General features: G+C 49.9%; 2 protein-coding genes across 6 annotated transcripts; one reads left to right on the top strand and one right to left on the bottom strand.

Moving 5' to 3' along the window:
* Window positions 1-785: 785 nt before the first annotated feature.
* On the top strand, window positions 786-14,542 carry LOC122382803 (sphingolipid delta(4)-desaturase DES1-like). Of its 5 annotated transcripts, none has more exons than XM_043368607.1 (7): window positions 786-874; window positions 1,746-1,838; window positions 2,400-2,576; window positions 9,684-9,823; window positions 11,549-11,762; window positions 12,247-12,458; window positions 13,342-14,542. In XM_043368607.1, exons 2-7 carry the CDS (start codon window positions 1,757-1,759, stop codon window positions 13,474-13,476), a joined length of 960 nt encoding a protein of 319 aa, XP_043224542.1. In that variant the 5' UTR covers window positions 786-874; window positions 1,746-1,756; the 3' UTR covers window positions 13,477-14,542. The 5 variants fall into 5 exon arrangements, with proteins under 5 accessions (XP_043224542.1, XP_043224544.1, XP_043224545.1 ...); XM_043368609.1 differs by lacking the exon at window positions 786-874 and adding an exon at window positions 1,043-1,358; XM_043368610.1 differs by lacking the exon at window positions 786-874 and adding an exon at window positions 1,059-1,260.
* A 216-nt stretch (window positions 14,543-14,758) lies between these two features.
* LOC122382802 (acid ceramidase-like) lies at window positions 14,759-26,701 on the bottom strand. Its single transcript, XM_043368605.1, has 11 exons — window positions 26,401-26,701; window positions 23,438-23,604; window positions 22,970-23,101; window positions 19,216-19,378; window positions 18,890-19,010; window positions 17,905-18,049; window positions 17,335-17,451; window positions 16,741-16,845; window positions 16,281-16,360; window positions 15,847-16,003; window positions 14,759-15,325 (listed from the first exon to the last, which is right to left on the bottom strand). The coding sequence occupies exons 2-11, from the start codon at window positions 23,600-23,602 to the stop codon at window positions 15,233-15,235; spliced, it is 1,278 nt and encodes a 425-aa protein (XP_043224540.1). The 5' UTR covers window positions 23,603-23,604; window positions 26,401-26,701; the 3' UTR covers window positions 14,759-15,232.
* Window positions 26,702-27,181: the final 480 nt, after the last annotated feature.

The raw sequence follows: 27,181 nt of genomic DNA, 5'->3' as shown, positions 1-27,181 counted from the left end.
GCCGCGGTTAGTGCGTTCCTGGAATAGCGTTCCTCAATTTTTTTTTCGTTCGGTGCGTTAGCGTTCCTGCGTTCCTGCGTTCCTCCCTCAAAAATACCGCCGAACCACGCGGCGCGGGCCCAACTAAACACGGGGCGAATCGATCACAGAATACCCAGAATGGCGACGTGGGGCCGAAAAGCAACTCGACATCTCTTTTCCGAATCGAATATCTGAAGTACGTTTTACCAATATCATCCGTAGGGTTTTCAACAAAAATACGACCTGCTTAAAAAAACAATAGTTAAGTTAAAAGATGTATCTTAGTAAAAGTTATCATATTTACTTTACACATTTAATGCCTGAAACTGAATCGAATAGTAAACATCACCACTAATTTTTTTTTACACATTTAATGCCTGAAACCGAATCGAATAGTAAACATCACCACTAAATCTAAGCAAGCCTTCCTCGATTCGACCGACAAGTGGCGCCTCTATCGGCAAACACACGTACTCGAGATTCAAACATTTGACACAGAGGTCATTGGCAGCAATATAATTTTTCGGGTGGTTCCGCAAGAACGCAGGAACGCTTCAAAATTTCGGGTGGTGCGTTCCTCTTACTTGCGTTCCTTTGAAAAACTTTGCGTTCCTGCGTTCTTGCGTTCCTAAAAAGGGCGGTGCGTACGTACGGAAGAACGCAGGAACGCACTAAAGGAACGCACTTGCCCAGCTCTGAGAATTTGGAAGCATTTGGTAGCAGTATCGTGATCAAATGCTGCGCAGCTGAGCCATTCACGGCGTGATGTCAAGGTCCCTGGACTACAGTACGCGATCGATGAAAATTATTATTATGTATCGATGTCAATAACATTTTTGCAGTGATTCCTCAGGTTTGTTTAGAGAACAATTATTCTAATGCCCAGTTTAAATGAACATGGGAAGTCATTGTTTACATGAGTTATATTTGAAGCGTACCTCTTGTGCTCAAATGATGCTATGTGATCGAAATACAATTTTATCAATCGATATGAGTTAAAATGACCTTAACGCGGTATTCCTTTGAAATGTCACGTTGAAGGCGTCCACCAGCTATATTTCGATCCAACCTTCACAAAAACTTTCACAATACTTGGAATTCAAGTCGACGCAGGTTGTCTTGAAATAGTCAGACTGAATATAACACTCATGGTTATATCGATAGAAAAGCTGTAAAAGTCCACATCGCAAACCAAAAACAGGCCTGCAAGTGTTTCCGATTTGTGTCTGTTTGTGTCCGGTTGGTAATTGTGGGAGGGCAAGACCCTGGGAGAGCGAGGGGTGGGGCCTTTTTCGGACGGGGACGGTTGCTCTGAAAGTTGGTGCCGGTGCTTAAAGGTGTGTGGGTGTGGTTATGTTTAGGCTGATTTTTGGGTTGGGAGAATGCTGATGTGTATTGAAAATGCTGCTTCAAGCAGCATTCTGCTTGTGTGAAATTGAATAATAATGGAAGTCCCCATCCTTCATGGGCAATAACTCCCTAATTTTGTCTCACACAATCATTTTCATGTATGAAAATGCACCAGCACATTGGTGCAGCCTGCGGTTCATATGGCAATTTGCATGTTTTCCTGCAAAATCTTCTCTGTAGGTACTGCTCAACCGCAATTGATAGGCATAGTATAGTTTTATATTGATATTGATATTGATATTGTAATTTGATATGCATTTTGTCAATGGCTATATATTGTAGGTATCTTTTAAAGCAATGGATTTTGTTTTCAGCATACAGCACCATGGGGCAACATGTATCCCACTCAGATTTTGAGTGGTCATACACAGAAGAGCCCCATGCAACAAGGAGGAAGGAAATACTCAGTAAGTAGCCCTGATCCTACTAAGTATAGTGGTGGTCATTGATGCCTAAGGGGAATCAAAGTTTTGCATTTGTAAGCTCGAGCATTCAATCTTAAACTGAGGAGAAATGCCACTTTTGACATGAGTTTTTGAAATAGAATAGCATTTTTGTGGCAGAGTAGCTTGAGCTAAAAGTAACTCAATTCAAAAGGGCAAAAGTTTTATGCCCTTACAATTGCCCTAGATATATGTACTTATTTTCATTCTGAGGTTATTCCCTTATGCAGGATGTTTCCTTTGTTTGTGGTCTGTGGAAGAATGTCAAGAATGCAGTGACCTACTTGTCAGAATTTTGCTAAGATTCATGATTTCTATGGGTCTTCGAACAAATGTCTTGTTTAGACCATTGGTCTCAGTGCAGCTCTTGGATATGGAGGAGCTGGATCTGAAGTCCCATAATATCCCTGATAAGCATGGGTGTGATTAGATCTCATATCTATTTTCTCAGATTGAACACATGTCTGTGTTTTTCCGCCCCACTTCCCGCTCGTCTGACTCCCATGCTGTCGCGTCCGCCCACAGAGAAGTACCCAGAGATGAAGCGTCTGTTTGGCCGCGACGAGCGCATGCCGTACAAGGTGACGGCCATGGTGCTCTTCCAGCTGGTCAGCATCTACCTGGTCAGCGGCCGGCCCTGGCTGCAGGTCATAGCACTCGCCTACTGCCTCGGTGGCGTCATCAACCACTCACTAATGCTCGGTGAGTGTATGGCTGTCTGCTGACCAAGGAGAGAGGAAGGAAGAATGGGAGGCAAGGAGGGGAGGGATGAGGTATTTGTGAGGTTCAGAAGGCGCTTCACCTACCCATTCAATCTCTCGTGAACACACCTACTCAGGTACACTTCATGCTTTTCCACATTTTCAACTGTGGTTATAAATCCTATGGTTATAAATTGGTACTGTGGTTGATTGATAATTTCAGCCTTTAGGAGTACAATACAGATAATGGCGACTCATGTGTAATACTCTTACATTTTGTATCGCAAAAGGAGAGTTTAAAGTGAAAATCGTCACTTTGATTTGGACACTCCTATTCCTCATCGTACGCATTAAAATTTTGCAGGGAAATACTCAGTGTCTGTGCGGTTGGGTGTGGGCTGTGCGGTTGGGTGACTGTACAATATTAATTCAAGGAAATACTGCTGGCATTTCTTGTCTTTGTTACACCCAAATATGTGGAAATCCATCATGCCATCCTCTTATATAAGGCTATGGGTACTGTGTTGGCCATTTGATGGATCGTCGGAATGTGGCTGATAAGCAGTTAGCAACTAATTTACCAGCGGCTTTTCCAGAAGCTAGTCCGCTCATTGCTGTGTAGCGGTACGATGGGGATCAATAATTATTCACGAAAATAAATGATGCACCGCTTGCGTTCTGTGTCGATGGCTTTGCCTAGAGCTGAATGGTGCACAATGGTCCAGTGCTAGGACCTGTCGCTAAATACCATAGACGAGCTTGTCCCGTGTGTGTGTGTGGGGGGGGGGGGAGGGGCTTATTGGCTGTACCGTCCAATGTGTACTGCACCATCCAATGTGGGCTGTACCGTCTGGTGTGGGCTGTACTGTCCGATCTGGGCTGTGTCGTCCGCTGTGTACCGTCCGGGCTGTACCATCCGGCTCCGGCCCTGCCCTGCCTGATCGATGGGTACTATGACTCCCACATTTGCCGGTGGGCGGGCGGCCGACGCCCAGTGTGTGCCGGCCACTGTGTCCATGGTATCTCTCCCCGCCCGCCCTCCTCCGGTGCTCAGTTTGCGTGACCCCGCCCCCGGCCCCGCACCGAGTGACGAGCCTATTGATTGGTTGGACTGACAGCGAGCGGCGGCCACCTGCAGGCTAGGGTTACATTGGGAATGTCAGGGAGCCCATTGAGCTCGAGCTGGAAAAGGCCGGCTCGATTCCCATTTCGCTAATTACCTTTTGTCAATTCATTTCTGATTTCTTTTAGCGAGTTTCCAAAAGATATTATGTTTTCTATTTAAATTCGAAAATGCGGCTAGGTATCTGGTCTGGTTCGTATGCGATCCAGAATGCACTGCGTGGGTATTATAAAGTAGGAGTGCTTGAATCCACTTTCTTGCATTTTTTGCACCAATTTGTTGCATCAATTTTAACTGGATTCATCGACTTTTGTATATTTGCCGCCTTTTTAACCGATACTAAATAGGAGTCGTCTGTATGGCACCACTTGTTACATAATAGTTTTTCGTGAACAAGCTCCTTTTGTACAGTAGGTCTACTAAAAAAGTCCCCCACTCCAGAGGCGGCCGGCCGGCCGAACCCCCGGATTCCAGCCCCGACTCTATTGCGCAGGCCGCGGCAGTGACACGGGTCAGGTCGCGGCGCCCGGCGAGTGGGTCAGTTGGCGGCGGCCGGTCGTGGAGTGAGGACGCCGTGTGTGGGGCGCAGAGATGCCGCAGTGCAGAGGAGGGGAAGATAGTGACTCTGCACGATGCCGGAAACGATGCCTTTGTGATCTAAATTAAACACCTGCACTGCAGTGCATATCCTCCCTTGCCCCGTTCCTATTATATCATAATCCTGCAATAATCCGTAATGACCATTCAACGCAAGCAAGCAAACAAAACAACCCGTTTAGTGGCGACATCATCTCGGATAAAAAAGGCGACAGGGATGATTAGAATTGATTTTGCACGAGGGCAAATCGAGGGGTATATATGCATCATATGCCGAGTATTTTATTCCCATCTAGCAAATTAAGACTGGGATCTTGTCCAACAAGTCAGCGGCCGTTCTAGACACAGATAAATGCTTTGTTTTCGGTCGCATCATTATCTGCAATAATTCGAAGCGAGGTTTAACCCTCGCCGGCCGAGAAGAAGGGGTGGGTGCCGCCACCATGTATTTTTTTTTTTGCGGTAGCTCAAAGCACACTGATTATAGAAGGCTGACATTTCATATGCTTTACATTTGATTCAAGCCGGATCATTTGAAATCAACCCGTTTTCATGTCAGGTCACTTAACTATGACGTCTTAAGTAAACCTCTGCAGACTGCACGGTTGTCGGTTATAAAATGATGCAAATCCGTAATGCACTTAGTGTCATATAAGCATAATGGGAAAATATGGAAACTGTTAATTTGGCGTCGGAAATGAGCTAAAAATATACCTCACGCACATGAAATCGTGACTTCATACATTCTTGGCAAGGTTTAATGCTTCACTTTTGCATTGTTCACCTTGCGTGACGGAGTGCTCGTCAATAACTCCCGATCAAAATGAGCTAGCCAGTCGGGACAGCTATCAATGGACTCTGCAAGACTGGTCGAATCAAATGTTATGCAGCATGTCCTCCTTTCAAAAGCTTCGTGACCTGTGTTGCCCTAACATGACATTGACCTAGACATCCTAAATTGCTTCACCTATGCAAAAAAAGCATATAAATCGACGCGTCTGAGAACAGAAAACACGATTGTATCGAAATGACGATAATGCGACCTTTATTTGCGAAGTTATTCACCAAAAACCGATCCAATGCCTTGGGGCCCTTGACCTGCCCTAAGAGGTCACTGATGTTTTAAAATGGGGTGACAGTCGCTGCGTCACGTAACGACGCAAGCGCTCGTTTTTTTTTTTTCCGCGAGGCTCTAGCAATTAGCTCAATTATAGGAGCTAAACATGGGGTTGGGGAATCGCTCCCTTCTCACTCACTATTTGGCCGGGATAGTGTTTGCAATTATTGTTAAAATCTAACATTTTAAGATTTCAAATGATCCATTTTTCCCGCCCAAGTCTTTCAATTCAAGGTCACCAGTCACGTCAAGTGACCTTACCTCAAGGAAAGTTCCTGTGCTCATCATATCTAAATACATCGACTAACCGATCGCTTTAGAACCTTCAGCGATTTCAATGGGCAACAGTATATGTATTTGAAACGTTTATTTTGCAAGTTTGACATTGCTGACAGAAAGGTCGAGTCAATTTTGAGATCGCTAAATTCAATGGGAGAAAGTTGAACTGCGCTTTGTTTTGGATGGAACGCATAATAAACACTCTGAAAACATGTGGTGCCTGATGAGATACAATACTGAATGAGAAAATTGTTTGTTTTGTTGTGAGCCATCTTTTTGGTCTGAGAAGGCCCTTGCAGAGTTATGACATAACTATGCTCTGGTGTAGTAATTTGGTTGTGCGAGCCAGCGACAGTGATCTGCGGACTCCGGAAGCGTGACTGTTCCCGTGGGACGATTGCCCTGTCGGGCGGTCAAGCCGTCTCCCCAACGGTCACCCGAAGAGGGTTATGCGTCTTGGAATGGAACCGACATCAACTACAGGTTGGCTGGTGGGGTGACCTCCAGTCCAGAGAGGGAAGCATGAAGACTAGGGGCGATGCGGATTGGTTTTTCCTGAGGATAGTGAGGACAGAAAGAATCTAGCACCCTTGACCCTTCCTTATACTGAATGTATCTCAGGCTGTTAAATCTCCTAAGCGTTTTTTTCTCGATATCGTCAAGGTGTCATTATTAAAAATATGAAATCCGGGAGGATAAATTAAATATAGAAATTCTGGCCAACAGAACATTATCAGTTGCGTTCAACATACTCGTAAGCATGATCACACACCCAGCTTACACATGAGCCATGTAATAAATATTTTTGATAGACATGTTTAAGTTATGAAATCATCTAAAGTGTTTGTAAAGTTTCACGAACACGATACGGATCTAATATCCTGCTATCCATCATGACCATTTCTGGTCAGGTCATGTCTTTGAACATAGGCCAAATTCTTCAAATGACCTCCCTCGCCGGCAAAGGGAGGGAGGGTTGATGCACCCCCCCCCCAAGGTTTTTCGCGAATAACTCGCGTAAAAAGCGGCCGATCACGACGAAACTTTCAGTACCCTCGATTTGATAAATTTTACACCTACCTTGAAAATGTCATGACCCTGACCCAAATGACCTTTGACCATCTGAATCACCTGAAGGTCAGATCAGGTAATTGACCTTTGGTGACCTCGGTTCACTTTTTCGAGTTTTACATGTTTCTACGCTAGTTTTTGGAGCTGAATTCGAATTTAGCAACCATTTGAACATTTACGAAGTAGTTTTGGTGCCTTCGTAACATGTTACGAAGCTGTCAGAGGCGGATGACAGGTATTACGAATACCCGTCGTGACCCCTACCGGTTGACCTGACCTGACCTGACCCGACCTGGTCTAAATGCTTTAAGACATCATTTCTGATCAAAACTAACACGATATTCGTGATCAGCGCCCCGGAAAACCCCATAGCAGCCACACTTTACGACTTTCTAACAGGTCCCCATTTTCCCGATTTTCGGGTCATTGACCTGACCTGGAAGGTCACCCGATGACCTAGGACCTTAAAATTGGGTATCACCGGCTTCCTCTCGTGACGGGCAACACGCTCGTTTTTTCCGCGAAGCTCTAGCTCAATCAGGAGCCAAGCGCGAGTGGGGTCGTGCCACCCCCCCCCCCCCCCTTGTGCCGTCGAAGGATGCAAAATAGCCTGTGCCGGCGAGGGTTAAAGATCAACTTTTGATTCATTCGAAGCGTTTTGATAAGAGGAACACGAGGCTGGTAAAATTAATTTCATGCAAGTTTAGCTTAAAACTTATAGTGTTTGTGGAAAAGCAATTGGTTTTCTCATAATACCGATGGTGGCAGTTGCTGTTATTTACGTGCTAGGCCGTTGACCTTAATTAAATCTGACAATATTATTCAGACATAGCGGTAAACGAGCTGCTTGTTGTGTTAGGTTAGGCTCTTTCGGTCGATTTCAGAGTGGGAAGGATGACAGGAATTAGGGGGAGACAGGGGGCCTGGGCGGGAGTCCTGAGCCTCATGCTCCGCTGGGGCCGAGCCTATCACGTGGGTTGGATTGCCCTGACACATGGATAGCCCTGGGCGGTGTTTCACGGTCCCGCGCTGCAGCACGCTGCGCTGCGCTGCCATGCATTGTAGCGGCGGTTGATATGAATTCGGCTCCACGCTAGTGTTACGAGCTTCCGAGTCTGTTGATGTTTCCATGGAAATTGGAAACCCAATGCACCGGTGCGCACAACGCACCCTGTCCAAGCGAAATTTTACCATCGATGACCTCTGGTGACATGACCTTTTGCTCTGAACCGATCTAAAATTGGCTGAAGTATTTCTTCTTCTTTTTGCTACTTTCGACGCTACTTCGAATGCCACTTAAATGCCCAAATTAGAAGAGTTAGACATTTTGTTTTCCTCACAGACAATGACAATACAAAAACAATGTAATAAGACCAGACGTTTCGACAACAAAGTGCCTTCGTCAGTGGAAAACAAGATATAGGCTTTACATCGATAAAAATATAGATTTTTTTATATTTTTTATCGATGTAAAGCCTATATCTTGTTTTCCACTGACGAAGGCACTTTGTTGTCGAAACGTCTGGTCTTATTACATTGTTTTTGTATTGTTATTGTCTGTGAGAAAAACTAAATGCCCAAAGCTGAGTTATAAGAATGATGCTCAATCCCCATTTCCCCTCCAACAGGGCGTGAGAGTCTAGGCATTCCTGTGGGGCACGGGCTAACAATGACTATTCTCATAATCATTGTGGCCATGAACATCTACTGCCATTCTTTAACACCGGTTTCGCTGCGCTGAGCGGTGGCCGTCTTGTTTGTTGGATTCTACAGCTGGCTGGCGGAAAGCGTTACCAGCCGCCCGTCCACCGCCCGCGGGCCGGACCGAGCGGTCCCGCTGACCCTACCTGACCTGAGCCCGGCGCGATATGGGACGGGCAGACGGGGGTTCGGCTCAGCGAAGGCAGCGCCCACTGGTGCTGGGGACTTTTTTAATAGACCTACTGTACATAAACTGCCGCGAGCGACGTGACGTCTCGAAACAAACTTATGTAATAATGACGTGTGCCAAGGCGGATATGGTCTGCTTGCGAAATGGATCGTTATGTGGGGCATGGCTGTTAATGTGAATGCACTATGTTTGGTGCGAAATAGTGGCATAAAGACGTCAATATATTCGTGTTTAAGATGACATTCATGTTAAAAATATCAATCTCAACTGTGTGTCCCAGTCCCTCGGTGATCCTATTGGTGGTGTGTGGATGATATCGAGTCATATGTATGCAGCTGTCAACAGCCGAATTGTTTAGCGAGCACGCTTACGCTAGGTATAGCATATGTGCTTACTGCTTACAGCATTGACCCCTCCTTCGGTAACAGGTGCCGCGTGCTGTAATTCGGAATACCGAAAAACCGCTAACAGTAACACACTTGTTAGCCCGCGAATTAGAGCCACAGGCATGTTACTAAAGCTCCAATGCTGAGCTTACCGTCATTGTCAGGCATGACTGTCCTTCCAGCATGTCCTTTGTAATTCTTACAATTACAAATAAACCATAACCAAAATTTTGCTCCGGTCGTACCCTCCCTACTCGCTGCTTGCTCCTCTACGTCCACTTATGTAACATTCCTGGGCCTCGTTTCATAAAGCGAGTCCGTACCTAGTTTACGGCGGTTTTTGGTCTTGTATTGCAATTTGCAAGTGCATCTGAAGCGATGCCGTTAGTTTGAATCGTTGAATTTATTTATCTTGCTAGCAAGAACAGAAGGGAGAAGGGGAAATAAATGTATCGCTTCACATGCGCTTGCAATACAAGCCCAAAAACCGGCGTAAGTTACGGACTCGCTTTATGAAACGAGGCCCTGGACACATTCTTACTCTCACTCTGACACTGACTGATACGCTCTGACACACTCTTGACGCGCTCTGACACACTCTTGACCCGCTTTGACACCTCGTAACACCCCCTCTCCCCCGGCAGCAATTCACGAGCTGGCGCATAACCTGGCGTTCGGACACAGCCGGCCGCTGGCTAACCGGCTGCTGGGCATATTCGCCAATCTGCCCATCGGCATACCGTTCTCCGTGGCGTTTAAAGCCTACCACCTGGAGCATCATAGGGTGAGTGCCGTCAGCCGAGGGGGTAGTGCAGGCCTAACAGAGAGTACGGGTTACCACGGGTAAATAACGGGGGAGTACGGGGTACCATAGGGTGAGTGCCGAGGGGTACGCATGGGGCACAAGAGGTGAGTACTGTGGGGGTGCATGTCAGAGGGGGGTCAGGGTCAGTATAGGGGGAGGGAAAGATACGGGGTACCACAGGGTGAGTGCCGGGGGAGGGGTACGGGCCACGGGTACACACAGAGTGAGTGCCGGGGGGTACGGGGTACCATAGAGTCAGTTCTGTGAGATGGGAGGGACTCAACAGGCTCAGTCTGCTGAGAAGGGTTAAGTTCACTCAGTAGGATTTCATTGTTGCAGCCTATCAATGATTCATGAATTGATACACGTATTTAATCTATCATACTCCAAAGTAGCAGCCCTGTGACGTTACCTTTGCGAAGGGAACTAGAAACCGCCACGATGACTGAATCGTCCCGGCCCCGGATTTCGTTATCTTGCGGTTGCCATGGTGCCCACTCCCCGCATTGCCATTCCCGTCAATGACGTCCAATAAATACGTCACAGCGCGTGTGGCGTGTCGTCACGTGCGGCCATCTGGGCCGAGTCCCGACCAAAGGTCACCGATCGAACGACAGTCGGGGTCGGACGGGGGGCTGGTGAGGGGAGGGGGTGGGGTGACCTCCGTGAGGGTCACAGTTTGAGTTGTCTGTAACCACTGGTCTGCTGCTGCCACAGTCCCCACGATAGACAAGCTAAAGCTCACGAATGTACAAAGTTAAGTGGACGTCTCTTGAATCGGCTCTGCTCTGAATAATAAACATACCATATAATAAGCATCATGCCATTTCTCCCGTGGCTTCAGCCAAGATGGAGTACGGGCTACTCATTCATTTCTCGTCGAGTTGTCGAGGATCTCATCGGACACGTGAGCTAGCGTTACTATCAACTGCGTTACCCGGCGGTGTCACGTGACTTTGTGGCCGGTGTAATATTCCACTCGGCTGCAGTCACGTGACCGGTAGCACGGCATGAAGCCGGCCGAGCTTTTGCTTCAATGTGTTTCGTTAGGTGACGCTGACCTATCGGAGCTTTCGAGTGTTATCTGGAGAGGCAATTCGCAGGCAGCACAGAGGCCTCACACAATGTTGCGTCGCCGTGTTTGCGCCAGTGCCGCTCAGTTTGATACGGACGTAGTTGTTTGTTCGCTCTGCTATAAACCGCAGCCTCTGTTTTCGCTAACTTTATGCCGAGGGCGCTGGTTGCTATCATCTGATTCACAGGCCAGCCCCGACCGATTCCGTCTCATGATTCACATCCGGTTCAAAGTTCCTGTGGAATCCCTACTACCCAATAAGTAGCCACAACCGTAATCCAATTGCCACCTTCATATATTGTCGCTTTATTATCTCCTACAATTTCAAGCGAAGTCGATGAATCAACATTCAAACATCACCATCTGTCGTGTTTTGTTTCAGAATTATCTGACGTAGTCTACCTCCAGGCTCTATGCCAATACAAAACTGAGGCTCGCCCCTTTTCACCCCCTCCTCTACCTGCCTTGGTGTCACTCCCCCCCCACCCTTGGTGTCACTCCCCCCCCACCCCCCGCAGTGCTAACGACACCCCTCCCCACAGTCATGCTGACAACACCCCTCCCCACAGTACTGACATCACACCCCTCCCCACAGTGTTAACGAGTAACGACCCCCCCCCCCCCCACAGTACCAGGGTGACGAGCGGCTTGACACGGACCTGCCGACGGCGCTGGAGGCGCGTCTCTTCTGCACCACCTTCGGCAAGTTCGTCTGGGTGTTGCTGCAGCCGCTCTTCTACGCGCTGAGGCCCGTCATCACCTACCCGAAGCCGCCCACGGCGCTCGAGCTCGTTAACACCACGGTGCAGATGAGCTTCAATGTGGCCGTCGGGTACTATCTTGGTGAGCTGTGGGTGCGGCGCGGCTGGGGAGGACTGGTATAGGGATGGGGGGGGGGAAGGTGGGGAGGTAGCATGGTGGGATAATAGGGTATTGGGACATTCATGGGGTTGGTTGGGGAAGAGAGAAGAGCGGGAGAAGATTCAGGGTGGCCGAGGGAGGGTCGGGATGAATGACGAAGGTTGGGATGGGATACTTGAGGAGAGCAGATAAATCATTGTGGGATAAAGCGAGATCGGTGGGGAAGGAGTTGAAGTTTTGGATGGCTTAGGATGAGTGGGGGAGATAGCTGGGGTCGGGCTTGTCTGACGAGCTAAAAAAGATATCGGCTGCAGTTGAGTCTGAATAGGTCGGTGGTGACGTCACCGCTCTCTGTCTTACGAGCGGTGTTTGTGGCCCGCTCCAGAGGCTGCCCGACCAGTCCCCCGCCGCCGGTCTGCCCGCCCACCCGCCGCCGGTCGCTGAGCCCCGCCCTCGCCCGTTCCAGGCGCCCGGGCCGTGTTCTACATGCTGGGAGGCTCGCTGATGGCTATGGGCCTGCACCCGGTGGCCGGGCACTTCATCTCGGAACACTACATGTTCAAGAAGGGCTACGAGACGTACAGCTACTACGGTCCGTTGAACGCCATCACCTTCAACGTGGGCTACCACAACGAGCACCACGACTTTCCGGCGATACCCGGCTGCCGGCTGCCCGAGGTAGGTACTGCGCCGGGGACGGGAGAGGGGAGGGCTCTCTTCAAATAGGCACGGCCCTCGCGGGCTTAAGCGGTAGGTTTTGTCTTTTTACATTTCCGGCTATATCTCAGAAACTAACCGCTATACGATGAAGCCATTTTAGAGGATCATGGTGTACGAATAAATCGATCACGTCTTCAACCCTTAAAAGTTTAAGCCGAAGCAGATATAGCCGGAAATTTGCTAAATTTCATTGGGGCAAAACCTACCGCTAAAACCCGCGAGACCTGTACACCGACGGGGGTAGCTACCATCACACAGAGGTAGGTCCGCCGCTGGAGCCGGGGAACTGTAAGAGGGGAGGAGTGGAACAAATTGACACACCGGACACGGGGAGGGACACAATGTATACAGTTCTTTGTACAGTGTACACTGCACACTGCTCAGTATAGCTCCGATAGGAGCCGCCCTGCAGGTGGGGTGGCCGGATATCAGTCGTCATCGCTCCTGCAGCTGTTGACTTATCACCGGCTCTGGGGTTTCCTCGACCTGCACCTGGCCATGACTTAACTGTCCAATCACTCGGCTGGGTTTTACCGCGGTGCAGGCCGGGGCAGGCTGAGCCCAGGATCAACAAAGCCTGGGATTATGATGACATTGTTGAATGCTGATAGGTTAGCTATTGCGCCGATTATGGCGGTTTGTGGTGTTTACTGAAAGTTTTACACGGGAAAATGTAAAACGTAATTCGTACACGTCAAAAGAAAAGGTTAGTAGTTATCTTCGACCATCAACGCATTAGGCCCTTCACACTGAAGATTTTGTTGGTGTAAAATTACTGACCCTGTATCCCGAACGATCTGGCTGACCCCTGCCCCCCCCCCCCCCTACTGTGTGTCTTCAGGTACGCAAGATCGCGCCCGAGTACTACGATAACCTTCCACAGCACAACTCGTGGGTGCGTGTACTGTACGACTTTGTCACCGACCCGGAGATCGGGCCTTACGCCCGCGTCAAACGCAAGCACCGCGGTCTGTAGGTACCGGCCACCGGCAGAGGACGGGTCTGAGACCTCCACGGCTGTCCCCACTGGTCTAAAGGGGACCGGATTGGTCCAGTGGGACCGGGGTGGTCCCGGGAGGGAGACTCTGGAGACCCGGCGAGAGACCCGACTCCGGTGGGTGACCTGAATTTCTGGGATGTGTGAACTCTAACTGATGTGCACTGGTAGTTCTCTCTCCTAACCTTAGACTTGCCTACCGTTACGAGCGGGCGGCGCCGCGGTGCCCGGCCTGCGACTCTAGAGTGTCTTCGGCCTATAGATGTGCCCCGCCTGTGCTGGCAGACTGAACTCCGTTATACTCACACCCGCGCCGCGTATGGGGCGCCCCTTGTAGTCCCTTGTTACCTCAGTAGTCTCATGCTTCAGTTACCTACCGCGGCAGCCTTCAGCTTCAGCTTTCCCTGTGCTCATAATACCACACCTAACCATCCTGACCTATAGCCGCGAAGAGTAGACTTCCATTATGGGCTTCGATAGACGACCGCCGAATATCGTGTATTCCTGCCCGGCGCGGGTAGCAGTGTCCGTCCGTTCCGGGCCGGCGTCTATTGGGAACAGTCTGTGATAGTCAGCATCTGCCAGCGACGCGAGGTGGAGCGGCCCGTGCAGACCGCACGGCCTGGTCGCATGTACGGCCACCGCGCGAGGCACAATATCACGAGCGGCGCACTGACTAATTTTATAAGCCGATCGCATCCAGCTGCCGAAGTGTGCGAGACGCTTTGAGCAGTTATTTTCTGGAGCTGATATTACAGAAGGCGTAGAGAGGCGGGCGCGTGGGATTATCTGAATTGTCTGATCGCTTGCTAGCAGCGTTGTTTCGATTGTTGGTAAGTCTCGGTTGGGTCAGCATACCAGAAGGCAGTCCCGTAGTGTGGCTAGTATTTCGAAGGATATTTTCACCGTTAGCATTACGGTAGTATGAACGCCATCGGGAGCGGCGGAGCGCAGGCCACCCAGTACCGCCCTGCGAGTGAGACTTTTGTCAGAGGATCTGAGGGGAGAGCGCGCTGAGGGGAAAATACACTGGTTTTATCGGGCAGCAGTGTGTCTTTTTAGCTGAGCCTGAGGAGCACCAAGCGTGTCGTTTTAGCAGAGGAGCCCCAAACATGTCGTTTTAGCAGAGGAGCCCCGCGTCGGTGACGCGTGCGTAGCGGTGGAGTCTGTTGTGCCGGCTGTAGCTCCCTGGACCATTGCCAGAGAGAGGTGGAATCAAGGCAATGGCTTCACTCGTTCTGGCAGTAGGCATTGCGCAAGCTTTCGCTCTTGATAATATATTGTTCGAAAACATGCAGTTACACAAAGCGTACACTGACGAATATACGTATGTAAATGTCACATAAGAACCATTTACCGTGAACTCTCCGCCAGGGACGAGCGATACAACACTATTGTTATATCAATGGCTCAAAGCTCATGACAATCCAGCCTCGCTTTGTGGAAAACCGAGCAATCACAATGCGCCGATCACAAGGCTCCCCAGCTCGGTCGTGCTTGTCTGTCCGTCCTCGCTCGGGAATAATGCTTCGCTGAGTTAGATCCGCTATCCACGGAAACTGGCACTCAAACAGAGGCCCACTGTCGCGATTCCGCTCACGTAGCTGGTGTATGTTGTACTTACATACGTGCTACCGTCGTGCTACCGTCCACCATCGACGAGCTTGCGTCGAGGCTTCGCCAGCCTGATCTGGTGTAGTTCTGCCCTCTAACGCCAGGTGGCAGCTGCGATCAATCACCAGATGGCGCAGTCGGGGTCCGTGCAGTACTGCAGCCAGGCCTCCATGTGACCCTGGTTGGCCTGCATCAGAGCTGTGTAGACGCTCAGCTGAGGCCGAAACACAGAGCAGTGTCACAGTGAGAGATCGGGTAGACGGGAGCCAGAGATGCGGCATTGCGCTCGATTCAAGGATTTTACCTTGCTGAAATGTATGTTTTTTTTTATTCAGGCCTCCCTCCACCGGGCTCTTGTATTGTCCCAATTATAGGAGGGCTCCATCTCCTCCCGGCCACTGTACCCCACCCCCCAGGCTACGGCTGAAGTGGGAGCACACCCCACACCTGGTGACACAGCCGGGGACGACGCCCGCGGAACGGGCGGAACCGGGAGTCGAACCCGAATCCGGCACCGCCCGCACCGCGGGTCGACGCCTTAACCGACTGCGCCACCAGGGCCGCGATATGTTGATTGTTGGTTGCGCTTTTCAGGACGCAGAGCGAATGCCCGCAATGGAATGTTCACACAGCTTGCCTGAGCTGCTAACATGGATTATTTGCTTATTTCAAAGGACTTCTAACAGCAAGCACGCTATCCAAGCAATGTCTGTTCGAGGACCATTCGATACGTACCCGATTTCGGACGGGTTTGGAGTTGAGCACGTCGTAGAGAGTTTCCGGTGTGAGTTTGTCAGCCCCCAGGCGGTCCATGCAGCGCACGCCGGGATCGCGCCGATTGTCAAAGAACGGCGGACGCTTCCAGTGGTCATAGTTGGTCTGCAGAAGGTACCTGCAGGCGGCGGGTCAAGGGCACGCGTTCAGAGTTTGGGGTCACCATCGCGCTGGTATCCCTAAAAGACGAACGGTGACCGGGGAAAACGCTTTGCACTGATTATTTTAGCAAATGGTATCTGTACTGACAGTCGTGACAGATAACATGAATCATGTTATCTATGGTACTGCCTATAAGAAATGCGACTGATTTCAAACACCGAGGCAGAACCGGTGCCCGCCGATGAAATATATCAGTGTTTTCACAGTTCGCACCCGCTGCCGCGGAGACTGACCAGGTGGATTTCTGGCTGACCGAGGGGGTGCCCAGGGGCCAGATGTCCGCCTTGTACTGGTCCCGGGTGATTACACAGGCCTGAAAACGCCGACAGATTAATTGTAGGTGCATGGCAAACCGACGGTCAAACAGGTCATACAGCAAATAGACGGCATGCTTAGGGTATACTTCAAACGGACTTCAGGCGCACAACCGGGATTGGGGACTGCCGCTCTCCCGGTCGGGCATAGTGATCGACATTTTATTGAGCACAAAATAAATAAAATAATTGAAACGGATTGTGCAGTAACACTATTCTACTGCTTGTCTGAACAAACGCAGCCTCAACGTGGATTGCAACTGCTGTTCTTAAAACATGAATTTACGGTTTACATCAGATGTTACAGAACCAATCGACACTATAGATACTTCCACAGACATCTACTGACCTCTGAGTAGCTCTACCGACTTCAACTGACCTCAGAGGAGCCATTGCCTCCCAGGATGAAGTAGACGGGAGCCATCAGCGGCGTTTTGGCCAGCTGCTTCTGGACCGCTGTGTAGTCGGTACCATTCTCCAGGACCTGTCGGCGGTGGATGGAATGGCACAGGTCACAGGTCAAAGGGCGGTGGAGTGGGGGAGCGATTGTGTCAGTTGTCAGATAGTATGGATCGAGGTGGAATCCTCGATCTGGGATGCTACGTTAGCAAACCGACATCTTTTTCTAGCGCAGCGGAACTTTCTGTGTTAAAATGATTAATTGCGGGCTGAATTATACGTGGCAATTGGTGACTTGATATCGATAAATAAGCGTCAATTTCTCCGTGTTTAATCATTATTGTGATAAAACAAGTGGAACGGATATCAATCCATGTGAACAATAATAAGCATTTCAGTTTGTCATAAGTTTTAATTAAATCCGTCGTGTTTATTCATTGATGTTTGTATCCAGAATGCCTCCACTATCGTGTAATGGCCGTGCCTTGTGATAACGATATCGTGCTGTCCCATCGCACGTGTGATATCGGATAACCGTGACCCATCTGTGTGTGACCTGATAACCGTGACCCACCTGTCGTGTGATGACCGTGTTCCACTGCACGTTTGCTCCTCCGAAGGCCCACTCAAGCATGTACCAGAGGCCAGGCTTCAGGGTGAATCGCTCGTCGATCGACAGCGAGAACAGGCCCTGTCGAACAGGGATAGGAGACCTCAGGGCTCAGACCGGAGCGGACGGACGCGCTAGTCAAGCGTGTGCCGTAATACACCGGTGTATGGCGGTACAGTCTATCCAGCAGTCACTACTGACTGTCCTATACTCGCCAGCGAACCGCATGGCGCTTCTGTCATTCGAAGTCGAACGTAATTGCTTCGCTCTTGTTTAATTATAATTGTTGAGTCTCCTAGCCTGTCAGTTACGGAAAGAGGCAGCGTCACTGAACGCGCAGATATGCTGAAAATGTAAAAGATCCGCATAAACATGGCGATATTTGTGGCCTCCAACGTCCAAATGTCCTGAGATATCACACGCCTGCAGTCTGCCTACATAAACAACATCAGGTAAGATTGACACAGCACACTGCCGGCTCTGAGCGCTGCACTGTCAGGCTACGCCGTGCCGTGCCGTGCCCAGCGAACGTACCGGTCGTACTCCAGTGAGCACGCCCACCATGCCGGCAAAGCCCGCCGTTCGGAACAGGGTGCGGTTGTCGCGCTGGTACTCGAAGGTGACGGTCAGCGGCCGCAGTGCCTCCGCCACCTTCCACGTGTGGTTCTGCATGTCCCAGCTGGAACCGGGTGAGACACAGACCGAGGTCGGTCAGTTGACAGACGGTCAGTTGACATGACTGAGGATGACATTATAATACATATCCGTCCGTTTTCCGAACAGAATGGATATCCGGCCGAGCACTGGACATTGGGATGTTATGCTGCGATCGAGTTATAGTCGGTCGGTGTGTGGTCGTTTTAAGATTCTGACAGCGTCCATGGTGCTTAAGTCCACCTTAGCATGTGGCGCTGAGCGTCATATGCTATCATGGGTGAGGATTGTATATTCTGTAGTAATGAAGTGGTAAGTGACATACAGTGATGCAGTTTAGAGGCACGACTCGTCTGTTTCCCGGCGTCCACAACGGCAGGATCGGATGTGACCTATCACAGAGCCGTCCGGCCGGCGCTTCCTGCCGCTCTGCCGGTCACCGGATCACGGTTCGGACACACACACACAAACACGGCGGCCCCTACCACAGTCCGACGGTGAAGCCCGGCTGCCTGCGGCCATCCGGAGCAATCGGGCACACGAACATATAGCGACAATGTCAGACTAAAAACTTGCTGCAGCTGGAGAGTTTAACAAATAAAGCGGGATAAAATACTGAGGCCCTCTGTGAATAACACGACTCATGCTCAACTTTTAGTTGGTGTGAGCCGTGAGGTTCACACGGCTCACACCAGACCGTGTGAGCCGTGTGAACCTCACGGCTAACCTCACGTTAGCCGTGAGGTTAGTCACGTATACCTTGTTTACTTGGAAGAGCCGAGACTCTGGCCGTGGCATAACCCTTCCCATCCCTCCCATGAAGGGCGATACGGCGCAGGTGGTCACTGTGTGGGCCACCACTCACCCCATGAAGAGTCCAAAGTCGAGGTTTCGTCCGTGGTAGAGGGTGCCGTCGGCGGCGCGGCCAATTATGGAAGTGCACACGGTGAACACCTCGTAAAAGATGTTCATCAGCGCCACATCGCCTGCGGCAACAGAGCGGTGACACAGGTCAGACCCAGGAGACACAGGCTTGTTCCGAGCTGCTTGTTCTGTTGACAGACCCCGTCCCGAGCTACTCTGTCTTTTAGACAGACCCCTGTCCCGAGCTGCCTCTGCCTGCCCTGTCAAACAGACCCGTCCCCGAGCTGCTCACCCTGACAAACTCTTCCCGGCCTCCCCAGCTCCCACCTTCTTCCATGCTGGCGGCGGTGGCGATCCCTCGTATCTCGTCAGGGAACGGGTAGGGCAGCTTGCGGCCGATGATCTCCGACAGCTTCTCCACCGCCTTGAACGTGTTCTCCCCGATAATGGGTGCCACCTCGGAGCGCACGATGCTTAGCAGATGACTCGCCTGGCGGTGTAAGTATCATTTGATCCGGGTGATCATTTTGACCTACCAAGGGTGACGGCATTTAGGGGAGACCCGGGAGGTATGGACCGGTTTTGTGAAAAGGCAATTTTCTTCCAGTGGGCAGTGGCTAGACCCGGTTTTTCACTCTGTGCACGTGAAATTGCCTTTCGCCTGCAAAGTGTGCCTAGTATTAGGCATTTGGGACCGACTATTTTGTCTTAAGATAACTTTCAATAAATCATGCACTTTTTCGATCCACCAAAATACACCGGGAGGTATGGGCCATGGCCCGGGAGGTATGGGCCGGTGACATGTTTCATATTATTTTCTCGACAATGAGAACAATACTCGTGGCTGGTATCTACCTTGATCTCTTTAGAGCCCAGGAACCGCATAAGCGGCAACAGCTTACTTCATGGAGGTTACTTAGGCACATATGTATTTTGGTAAATTCAATCATGCTCCACGAAATAAGCTAAATAATATTTTTTTCCGTTCGAATGAAATTTGTAGTTAAATTTTCGACCTTGCGCGACAAAAATGAAACTTATTTAAGAGGACATTTAATGAAAGCATGATTTCATTGATTTAGGATCAACGGGGGTCGGTGGCCCGAACCTCCCGGCTAGGACGCCATAATGTGCGTAACATCTCAGCTCATTATCTTGCAAGAAAGCTTCAAATTGTCTATCCAGTCCTAATTTGCATGCTTTAAACTTTATGTTAGCGATGGTCTAACATAATAAAACGAGCCTGGCTCAAATTTATCACGAATTTTCTGTATGTACCGTATTTTACTCGAAGAGGGCAACACTTTATTACCGCAACACTTTATTATCGCTCATTGTCAAAAAAGACCGAGGAAGATTTTGAAAATCACGTGGATTGTTATAACAGAATGGCTGCTACCAGTTTACGCGGTCACATGTGTAAAAATACGCAACACTTCTTCAAAACTGCGATGGCCCATACTTCCAGGGGGCCCATACCTCCCGGGTCTCCCCTATACGGGAGGCTGTAGAAGGCAGCGGCTATGATGTTATGCCCGGAACGTCACTAGCGATATATCGTGGTACTTATGTACACTCGGGGGCAGATTGATGTTCCACAACTCTTTATCCACCGGGTTCCTATGGCTCAGCATTGGCAGCAGCCGCCTGGTACCGGTAGACTGTGCCGCTTCACTTACTTGTCAAGCGGCACAGCCTACCCACACCGTATGACACCGGTCTGGGTCGGTGGCTGGAAGGTGATGTGGGCCGCCTGTGACGTCAGCGCAGCGGTGAGTGCCGAGCCCGGAGGCATGGCTCGGGTCGGCGCGGCGCGGCGGCTGGCGAGGGCTGGGGAGTGAGGTGGGGTGGGAGCACGGACATCGCGCGGCTGAGCGAGTGTATGTAGTTAACTTTCGCGTCTCAAGGCGCCAATTATTCTACCTAACAATTGTGCTAAAGCAGTTGTTCAAATGTCCTATCCCCAAGACAGCGCCTATAATCATGCTTGCAATGCACATTACGACACACTTAAGCGTGGCAATGGGATAGCCGATAGAACTTATGTCACTCGTGCATCGAGGTGCGGAGCTATATTTTGTATAACGTATTAGTATTAAGGCCTTGATTGAGCAGATTGGTGTCTATTGTTTCGCACGGCAATCGTCCAGAGACGTGGGAACTGGGGGTTATGAGCAGTGCCGCAGCCAACGCCCCAATTTAAAGTGATTATTACTGTTGCTCTAATATGTGGTCGCAGCCCCCAATAGCAAACCGTTCCAACTAGGAGCCAAAAAATCGGCCACTCAGGGGGGTTCGAACCGGGCTTTTCCCACCGGCCAATTCACGACACGAGCGTTCATCCACTGAGCTACCGAGAATGGTCCTCGTCTGCACAAAACAAAAATGACATTCACCCGCTGACCGCCAATGACAGTATTGTGACATTTGATCGCGTTTGACCGCGGTGAGTGATCGCTGGTTTCGGCAGCTCAGTGAATACACGCTAGCGTCGTAGGGTGACCGGTTGGAGAAACCCGGTTCGAACCGTCACGGGTGCGCGACTTATTTGTTCCTAGATGGGACGGTTTGCTATTGGTAGCTGCGACCACACATAAGAGTAAGAGTTGCTTAAAGTTGGGACGCCGCGCTATCCAAAAACCCCAGTTCTCACGTCTCTGGACGATTGCTGTGCGAAATAATAGACACCAATGAGCTCAATCAAGGCCTTAATACTTATCTGTTAAAAACAATGTAGCTCCGCAACTCGATGCACGTGTGATATAAATTCTATCGGCTGTCCCAATGCCACGTTTAAGTGTGTCGTAATGTGCATGGCAAGTATGATGATAGGCACTGTCTTGGGGATAGGACATTTTAACAACTGCTTTAGCACAATTGTTAGGTAGAATAATTGGCGCCTTGAGACGCGAAAGTTAACTAAACTCGCTCAGCCGCGCGATGGTCCGTGCTCCCACCCCACCTCACTCCCCAGCCCTCGCCAGCCGCCGCGCCGCGCCGACCCTAGCCATGCCTCCGGGCTCGGCCCTCACCGCCGCGCTGACGTCACAGGCGGCCCACATCGCCTTCCAGTCACCGACCCAGACCGGTGGCATACGGTGTGGGTAGGCTGTGCCGCTTGACAAGTAAGTGAAGCGGCACAGTCTACCGGTACCAGGCGGCTGCTGCCAATGCTGAGCCATAGGAACCCGGTGGATAAAGAGTTGTGGAACATCAATCTGCCCTCGAGTGTACCACTGTTTGAGTAGGCGCACGTGATGTCATAGTGTGGCGTCGTACCTTACGCTACAGCATGTGGCGTAAAGTAGGTACGACGTCACACTGCGCATGAACATCGAGGATGTCTTTAGACACGATTAACTCAGTTGGATAAATTGAAGCTACAAAGCTGAATGCGTTCTCAGCGTTGTTGTTACGAACTCGCAAGTTTAGGTTACGAGATTCTTGCTGATGTCAGCGTGACAGCGTCTCTCAGAGCGAAGGCCGTGTGTGTTTTTGTTCCTGCTAGCGACGCCGGGCGGCTATACCTACAGGCCGTGTTACACTGCCGAATTTTGGCCACGACCCTGTCGCCGAATCATGTCGTGTAGGAAATCGGCGAACAGTTCACCGACAGAGACGAACAGTTCGCCGACAGAGCCCGATTTTCAGAAAACGGGTAGGGGGCCCCCTGATCGTGCGCGGGTCGAAGCTGATCCATGATTCGGCGAACATCGCGAATGAATGGCGAATCTGTTGCGAATAGTCGGCGATACCTTGGCAACAAGTCGGCGCACGCAGCGACATGTCGGCGGCGACTCGGCGACTGTTTGACGATCATGTTCGTTTTTTATAAATTCGGCGAACGGCCACGAAATTTTCATTTTTCATGAAATATTCGTGGCGGTCGTGACGAACCGTAAAAGTCGCGCGGTGGACACCGACTGGTCTGCGAAATGCCAAGACCGTGGAAGAAAGATCCCGAATCGGTCCGCGACATAGGATGACTTGCATATTCGTGCACATTCGTGTACCAAAATTCGGCAGTGTAACAAGGGCTTACCACGACGCGAGACGCATCAGACCACGCTGCGATACGTACCGCCGGTCCAAGGTCCTCCATGACCTTGCAGTAGCGGTACTCCGGTGGCAGGTCCAGGTTGATGATGTAGTGGGGTACGGCCCGCTCCGGAGGAGGAGGGTAAGTGCCCGACTCACATACCGTATTTGCTGCCTGTGGGGAGCAAAAACGGCTGAACATAAGATCAAGAGAAGGTACAAGTGCACGATGAAAGCAAGCGTGCCTCGGTAACCTCACGGTGGTTGTTCCACTAGCGGGCGGCACACACAGCTTTTAATGCACCGGTATAAAAACTACTCATTAATGCAGAACTATTCCTTATATCATGATTTACTACCCACCTGCCTGCAATTTGCAATGCGCAACTGAACACTTGCCTATTCCACCTGCCGTTACTTGAGATGGTGCGCCACTTGCGTGTGACTTACGTCCTGGATAGGAGCGCGGTGGTGCAGGATACAGGGGCCCGGAGGGATGTCGGGTACTCACGGCGGACCCACTGACGGGCCCAGGCCGCTGCCGATGCTGCCGGAGCTGCTGCAGGCCGGTCACTGCGTGCTGCCACTCAATGTCGTTGGTGAGCCTGCCGTGCGGCCGGACATGACGACTGTCTGAGGCGGCCACCAGCAGTCCAAGCAGGGCCGCCGGCAACATGGCTGAAACATGGAGAGACACAGCCGATGCTACTCACACCGAAACGCTAGTGGAGGAGAGTGGATACTGTATGGATGGACAGATAAAGCTAGCGAATCCTGTAATGAGAGTGACCCATAGAAAGGTACAAGGCACAAAGCAAATGTAAGGCATAAATGGCGTAGCTATTAAAATGCAGCCTCCTTACAATTCACTTGTTTGCTCCCGATCTGCAATGCAATCGAGATGAAGCTGGAATCCATTGGAACGTTCCAGGGATCATGCTTGGGACCGCTTCTGTTCAATATTTTCAGCAACGATTTCTCATGTTTTATCCCAACGCACATGAATGGCTTTTGTGTCACTTTAGTTCGATACGCTGACGATGCCCAGATAGCTATCACAGGACCTCGCAACAAACTGTCTGAGATGCGGGCTTCACTTGAAACAGTGCTTGATATCGCTTGTACATGGTTTATGCAACATGGTATGAAGGTGAACGCAGGCAAAACCGAGATAATTCTGTGTGGAGACAGTCGACAGCTTCGGCAGGTTGACTCTCCTGAGTCTCCATCAATAGAGTTTATGGGCGAAACGCTGAGATGTTCACAAACAGTGAAAAACCTAGGAGTTGTTATGGACCCGTCACTGTCTTACAATTGTCACATCGATCGAATTGTTAAAAAGTGCATCGGCATCCTTATCGGTATACTTAATGTTAAATATGCCCTACCTCAAGCATTGCTTCCGAAAATAATCGACGCCCTCGTTTTCTCTCATGTAAGGTACTGTGCACAAGTGTATGGCAGCGCAAATCAGTCAAATGTGTCCAAAATCCAAAAAATATTTAACTTCGCTGCAAGGGTGATTTCAGGCCGTAGAAAATATGATCATATTAGTAGCGTTTTAAGCGAATTAGGCTGGCTATCCGCCCACCAGTTAGTTATTTATTCAGATATCTGTTTGATCCATGACATTATCAGAACCGGCAGACCTCACATGATCCGATCATCACTGGTGTTTAACCGCGAGAGAGCTGCCCGCGACACCAGACAGTCAACTCAACTTAGCTTACCGCGCGTTAAAACTAACTATGGAAAGAGGCAATTCATGTACCGTGCAGCTCAAAAGTATAACAGATTTATAATCTCGAAGGGCTTGTCCAGTACATCCAGGCGAACGGTGCGCAGAAACGCACGTATATCGATTCAGGCAGATGCAAGGTGATCGGTCCGCATGTTGTGATCTGGCAGGCTTACGTGTGTACCTAATTGAGTGTGGTTTATGACCTGAGTGTGAATACTCTTATTTTACTGTATCTTGTCTAGGAACTGTGCCTCGACTGAAAAGCCCTCTTTGAGTGGATGTCGTTGTATGTTTAACCTTCGCCCCAGTGGGGGGGGGGGGGCATATGTTACCACCCTGTCGCGTTGTTTGCGTGTGAATAAAAAACCGCGGCGCGTAGCGCCGCGCCGCTTGGGGTAGCTTTTGGTACATCAATTTTGGACAATGTGTGAAATTTTTGACCCCAGGTCATGTCAGGTCAGGTCACAAGGTCAAGTTAACTGACCAAACCTAAAAAAAAGTTTGCAATCATGTCCAGCCTGCAGTGTTTGTCAGAAAGGTTTTAAACTTGTTGGATTGCATGCTGTTATGGGCGCCTACAATTTGTATATCTCGGATTTTTTATATCCGTGACCTAAGGTCAGGTCAGTGGCGTGACCTTACCATTACAAGTCAATAGAGAAAAATGAAAATGCCTCTAGATCCGTGTGTACGCATCGGAAAAGTCCAAATATTTCAGACTCACAATGATTTAGTTCACTCGTGATGACCAAGGTGTCAAATTTGCTGATAGCCTCTAGACAGGTCATCCGAGGTCACTTGAGGCTACAAACAGTTTTTTTTTTGCCAATAACTCGCGATTGGAACGAGATAGAACGCTGGGGATGGTCTCATTGTGTTTGTCTTGTTGAGACGCATCGAGTGATATGCAACATGACCTTTTCTTTTCCGGTCAGGTCATGACCTTGACCTGAGGTCAAATTTTCAAGTTGACCTTTCAAGGTCAAATTATAGTTCATTCGACGCGTCTCGGCGAGAGGAACACGATTCTGGCAATAGAAATGTCGTGGCTTTTTGTAGTCGAAAGTTATTGTCGAAAAACACTTTTCGTAAAAACAGCTATTTTTGGAGTTTTTGCCCTCTGGAGGCTAAACCGTTGACCTGAGGTCAATATTGATAATGACCTTTTCAAAAGAAAAGTTCACAAGCTATCGTTTGTTGTTCCATGCGTTTTTCTAGCTACCATAGTTCCTGAGATAGCGGCATGTTTTCTGAAAAATATAATGACAATTGGCAAATTTTGACCTTTGATGACCTCTGGTGACCCCAATATTGCTCTAAGGTGAAAAATGACTGAAATACTTTCAAACGTACGCATTGAGAGCTATCGACTGCTTTTTACCGCGTCTTTCTAGCCCTCTTAGTTTTTGAGTTAGAGGTGGGTGGTAAAATATGCCCCCCCCCCCCTCACTAGGGCGAAGTTGGCTGAGACCGCCACTGGGGCGCGGGTTAAATAAATAAATAAATAAATTAGCTGGACATTGAGCAGAGACAATGAATAGGTAGGTATGCCAAACTATTCTGCATGACAACAACGTCAATGGTCAAAGCCAATTTGTATTTTCTATTGAAGATTAACAAGTTATTTCAGCGTAACGTAATCAGATGTTACGTAATATATAACGAACAGTCTCAACTAGCCAATTTATTGAGCAAAACTGAGCACACATTTCCATTGACAATATCTGTCTGACCTGCTCGCTGCGCCGTCCCGCTGTTCCGCTGTAAAGTCGCGCCTGTCGCCTATTCGCCTGTCGCGCGCTGTTCCGCCGCGTCCCTCCGTCCCCACGAGGCACAACTGCGGTGACTGTGGCGCCCAGTCGCCGCGCCGAGCTGGGCTCGTCCACGGCGGCGCACTGCCCTCTGTCCCTCACACCCGTGTCGCTGAGTCAGCGGCCGATCGGACCCCCGCAGTTCAGAGATGCCAGAAACGATGGTATTCGGTAACTCGTCTCCATACTGCAGATACCCCGGTAGATTTGCTGTAGCGCGAGTCTGCAGCAAGGAGGAGGTGAGGAATATGATACTCGTATTTATGTATATTTGTGACATTTATCAGTAATAGAAGCAGATCTGATTTTTTTTCGTGTGTGGACACTCCATAGGAACGCCGCTGCTCCATGAAATCCTCAGTTCTATGACTTATCGAAATGCAAGTATCAACATAAAAAACATCGGTTTTCATAGTCAAAACAGATTAGTTTATTAGCCTCGCACCTCTCATTGCCCGAGAAAGCGACCCCCCCCCCCCCCCCGTTCCATGCCCCTCCACAGAGGCCGGAGTTTGAGGTCTGACTCAGGCTTGAGAAATCCAGCTGAACGAGTGCTGTGATCGTGTGACCTCACATTCCCAGGACAGAGGCCAGAGGGAGAGCTGTTTATACGCGTGATGAACGGGGGCGTGACCTGCAACTACATACTGTGATTCATCACGTGAATGACTTTAAAAAGTAAACACGGAGCTGAAAAGAGATA

The sequence above is a fragment of the Amphibalanus amphitrite genome, unplaced genomic scaffold (genome assembly GCF_019059575.1).
Source record: "Amphibalanus amphitrite isolate SeventyFive unplaced genomic scaffold, NRLGWU_Aamphi_draft 000147F_arrow, whole genome shotgun sequence".
Classification (NCBI taxonomy): domain Eukaryota; kingdom Metazoa; phylum Arthropoda; class Thecostraca; order Balanomorpha; family Balanidae; genus Amphibalanus; species Amphibalanus amphitrite.
Note: the sequence above shows the minus strand (reverse complement) of the source record. Positions and strands in the feature narration are given on the sequence as shown.

Bases quoted from the DNA above. Each gene is read 5' to 3' on its own strand.
- LOC122382803 (XM_043368607.1), top strand. From the start codon at position 1,757: ATGGGGCAACATGTATCCCACTCAGATTTTGAGTGGTCATACACAGAA. The intron at 2,577-9,683 runs GTGAGTGTATGG...CTCCCCCGGCAG, and splicing joins CAACCACTCACTAATGCTCG to CAATTCACGAGCTGGCGCAT. The intron at 12,459-13,341 runs GTAGGTACTGCG...GTGTGTCTTCAG, and splicing joins CCGGCTGCCGGCTGCCCGAG to GTACGCAAGATCGCGCCCGA.
- LOC122382802 (XM_043368605.1), bottom strand. From the start codon at position 23,602: ATGTTGCCGGCGGCCCTGCTTGGACTGCTGGTGGCCGCCTCAGACAGT. The intron at 23,102-23,437 runs GTGAGTACCCGA...TGCTCCCCACAG, and splicing joins GGCCCGTCAGTGGGTCCGCC to GCAGCAAATACGGTATGTGA. The intron at 16,361-16,740 runs GTCAGTTGAAGT...CGGCGTTTTCAG, and splicing joins GAGGCAATGGCTCCTCTGAG to GCCTGTGTAATCACCCGGGA.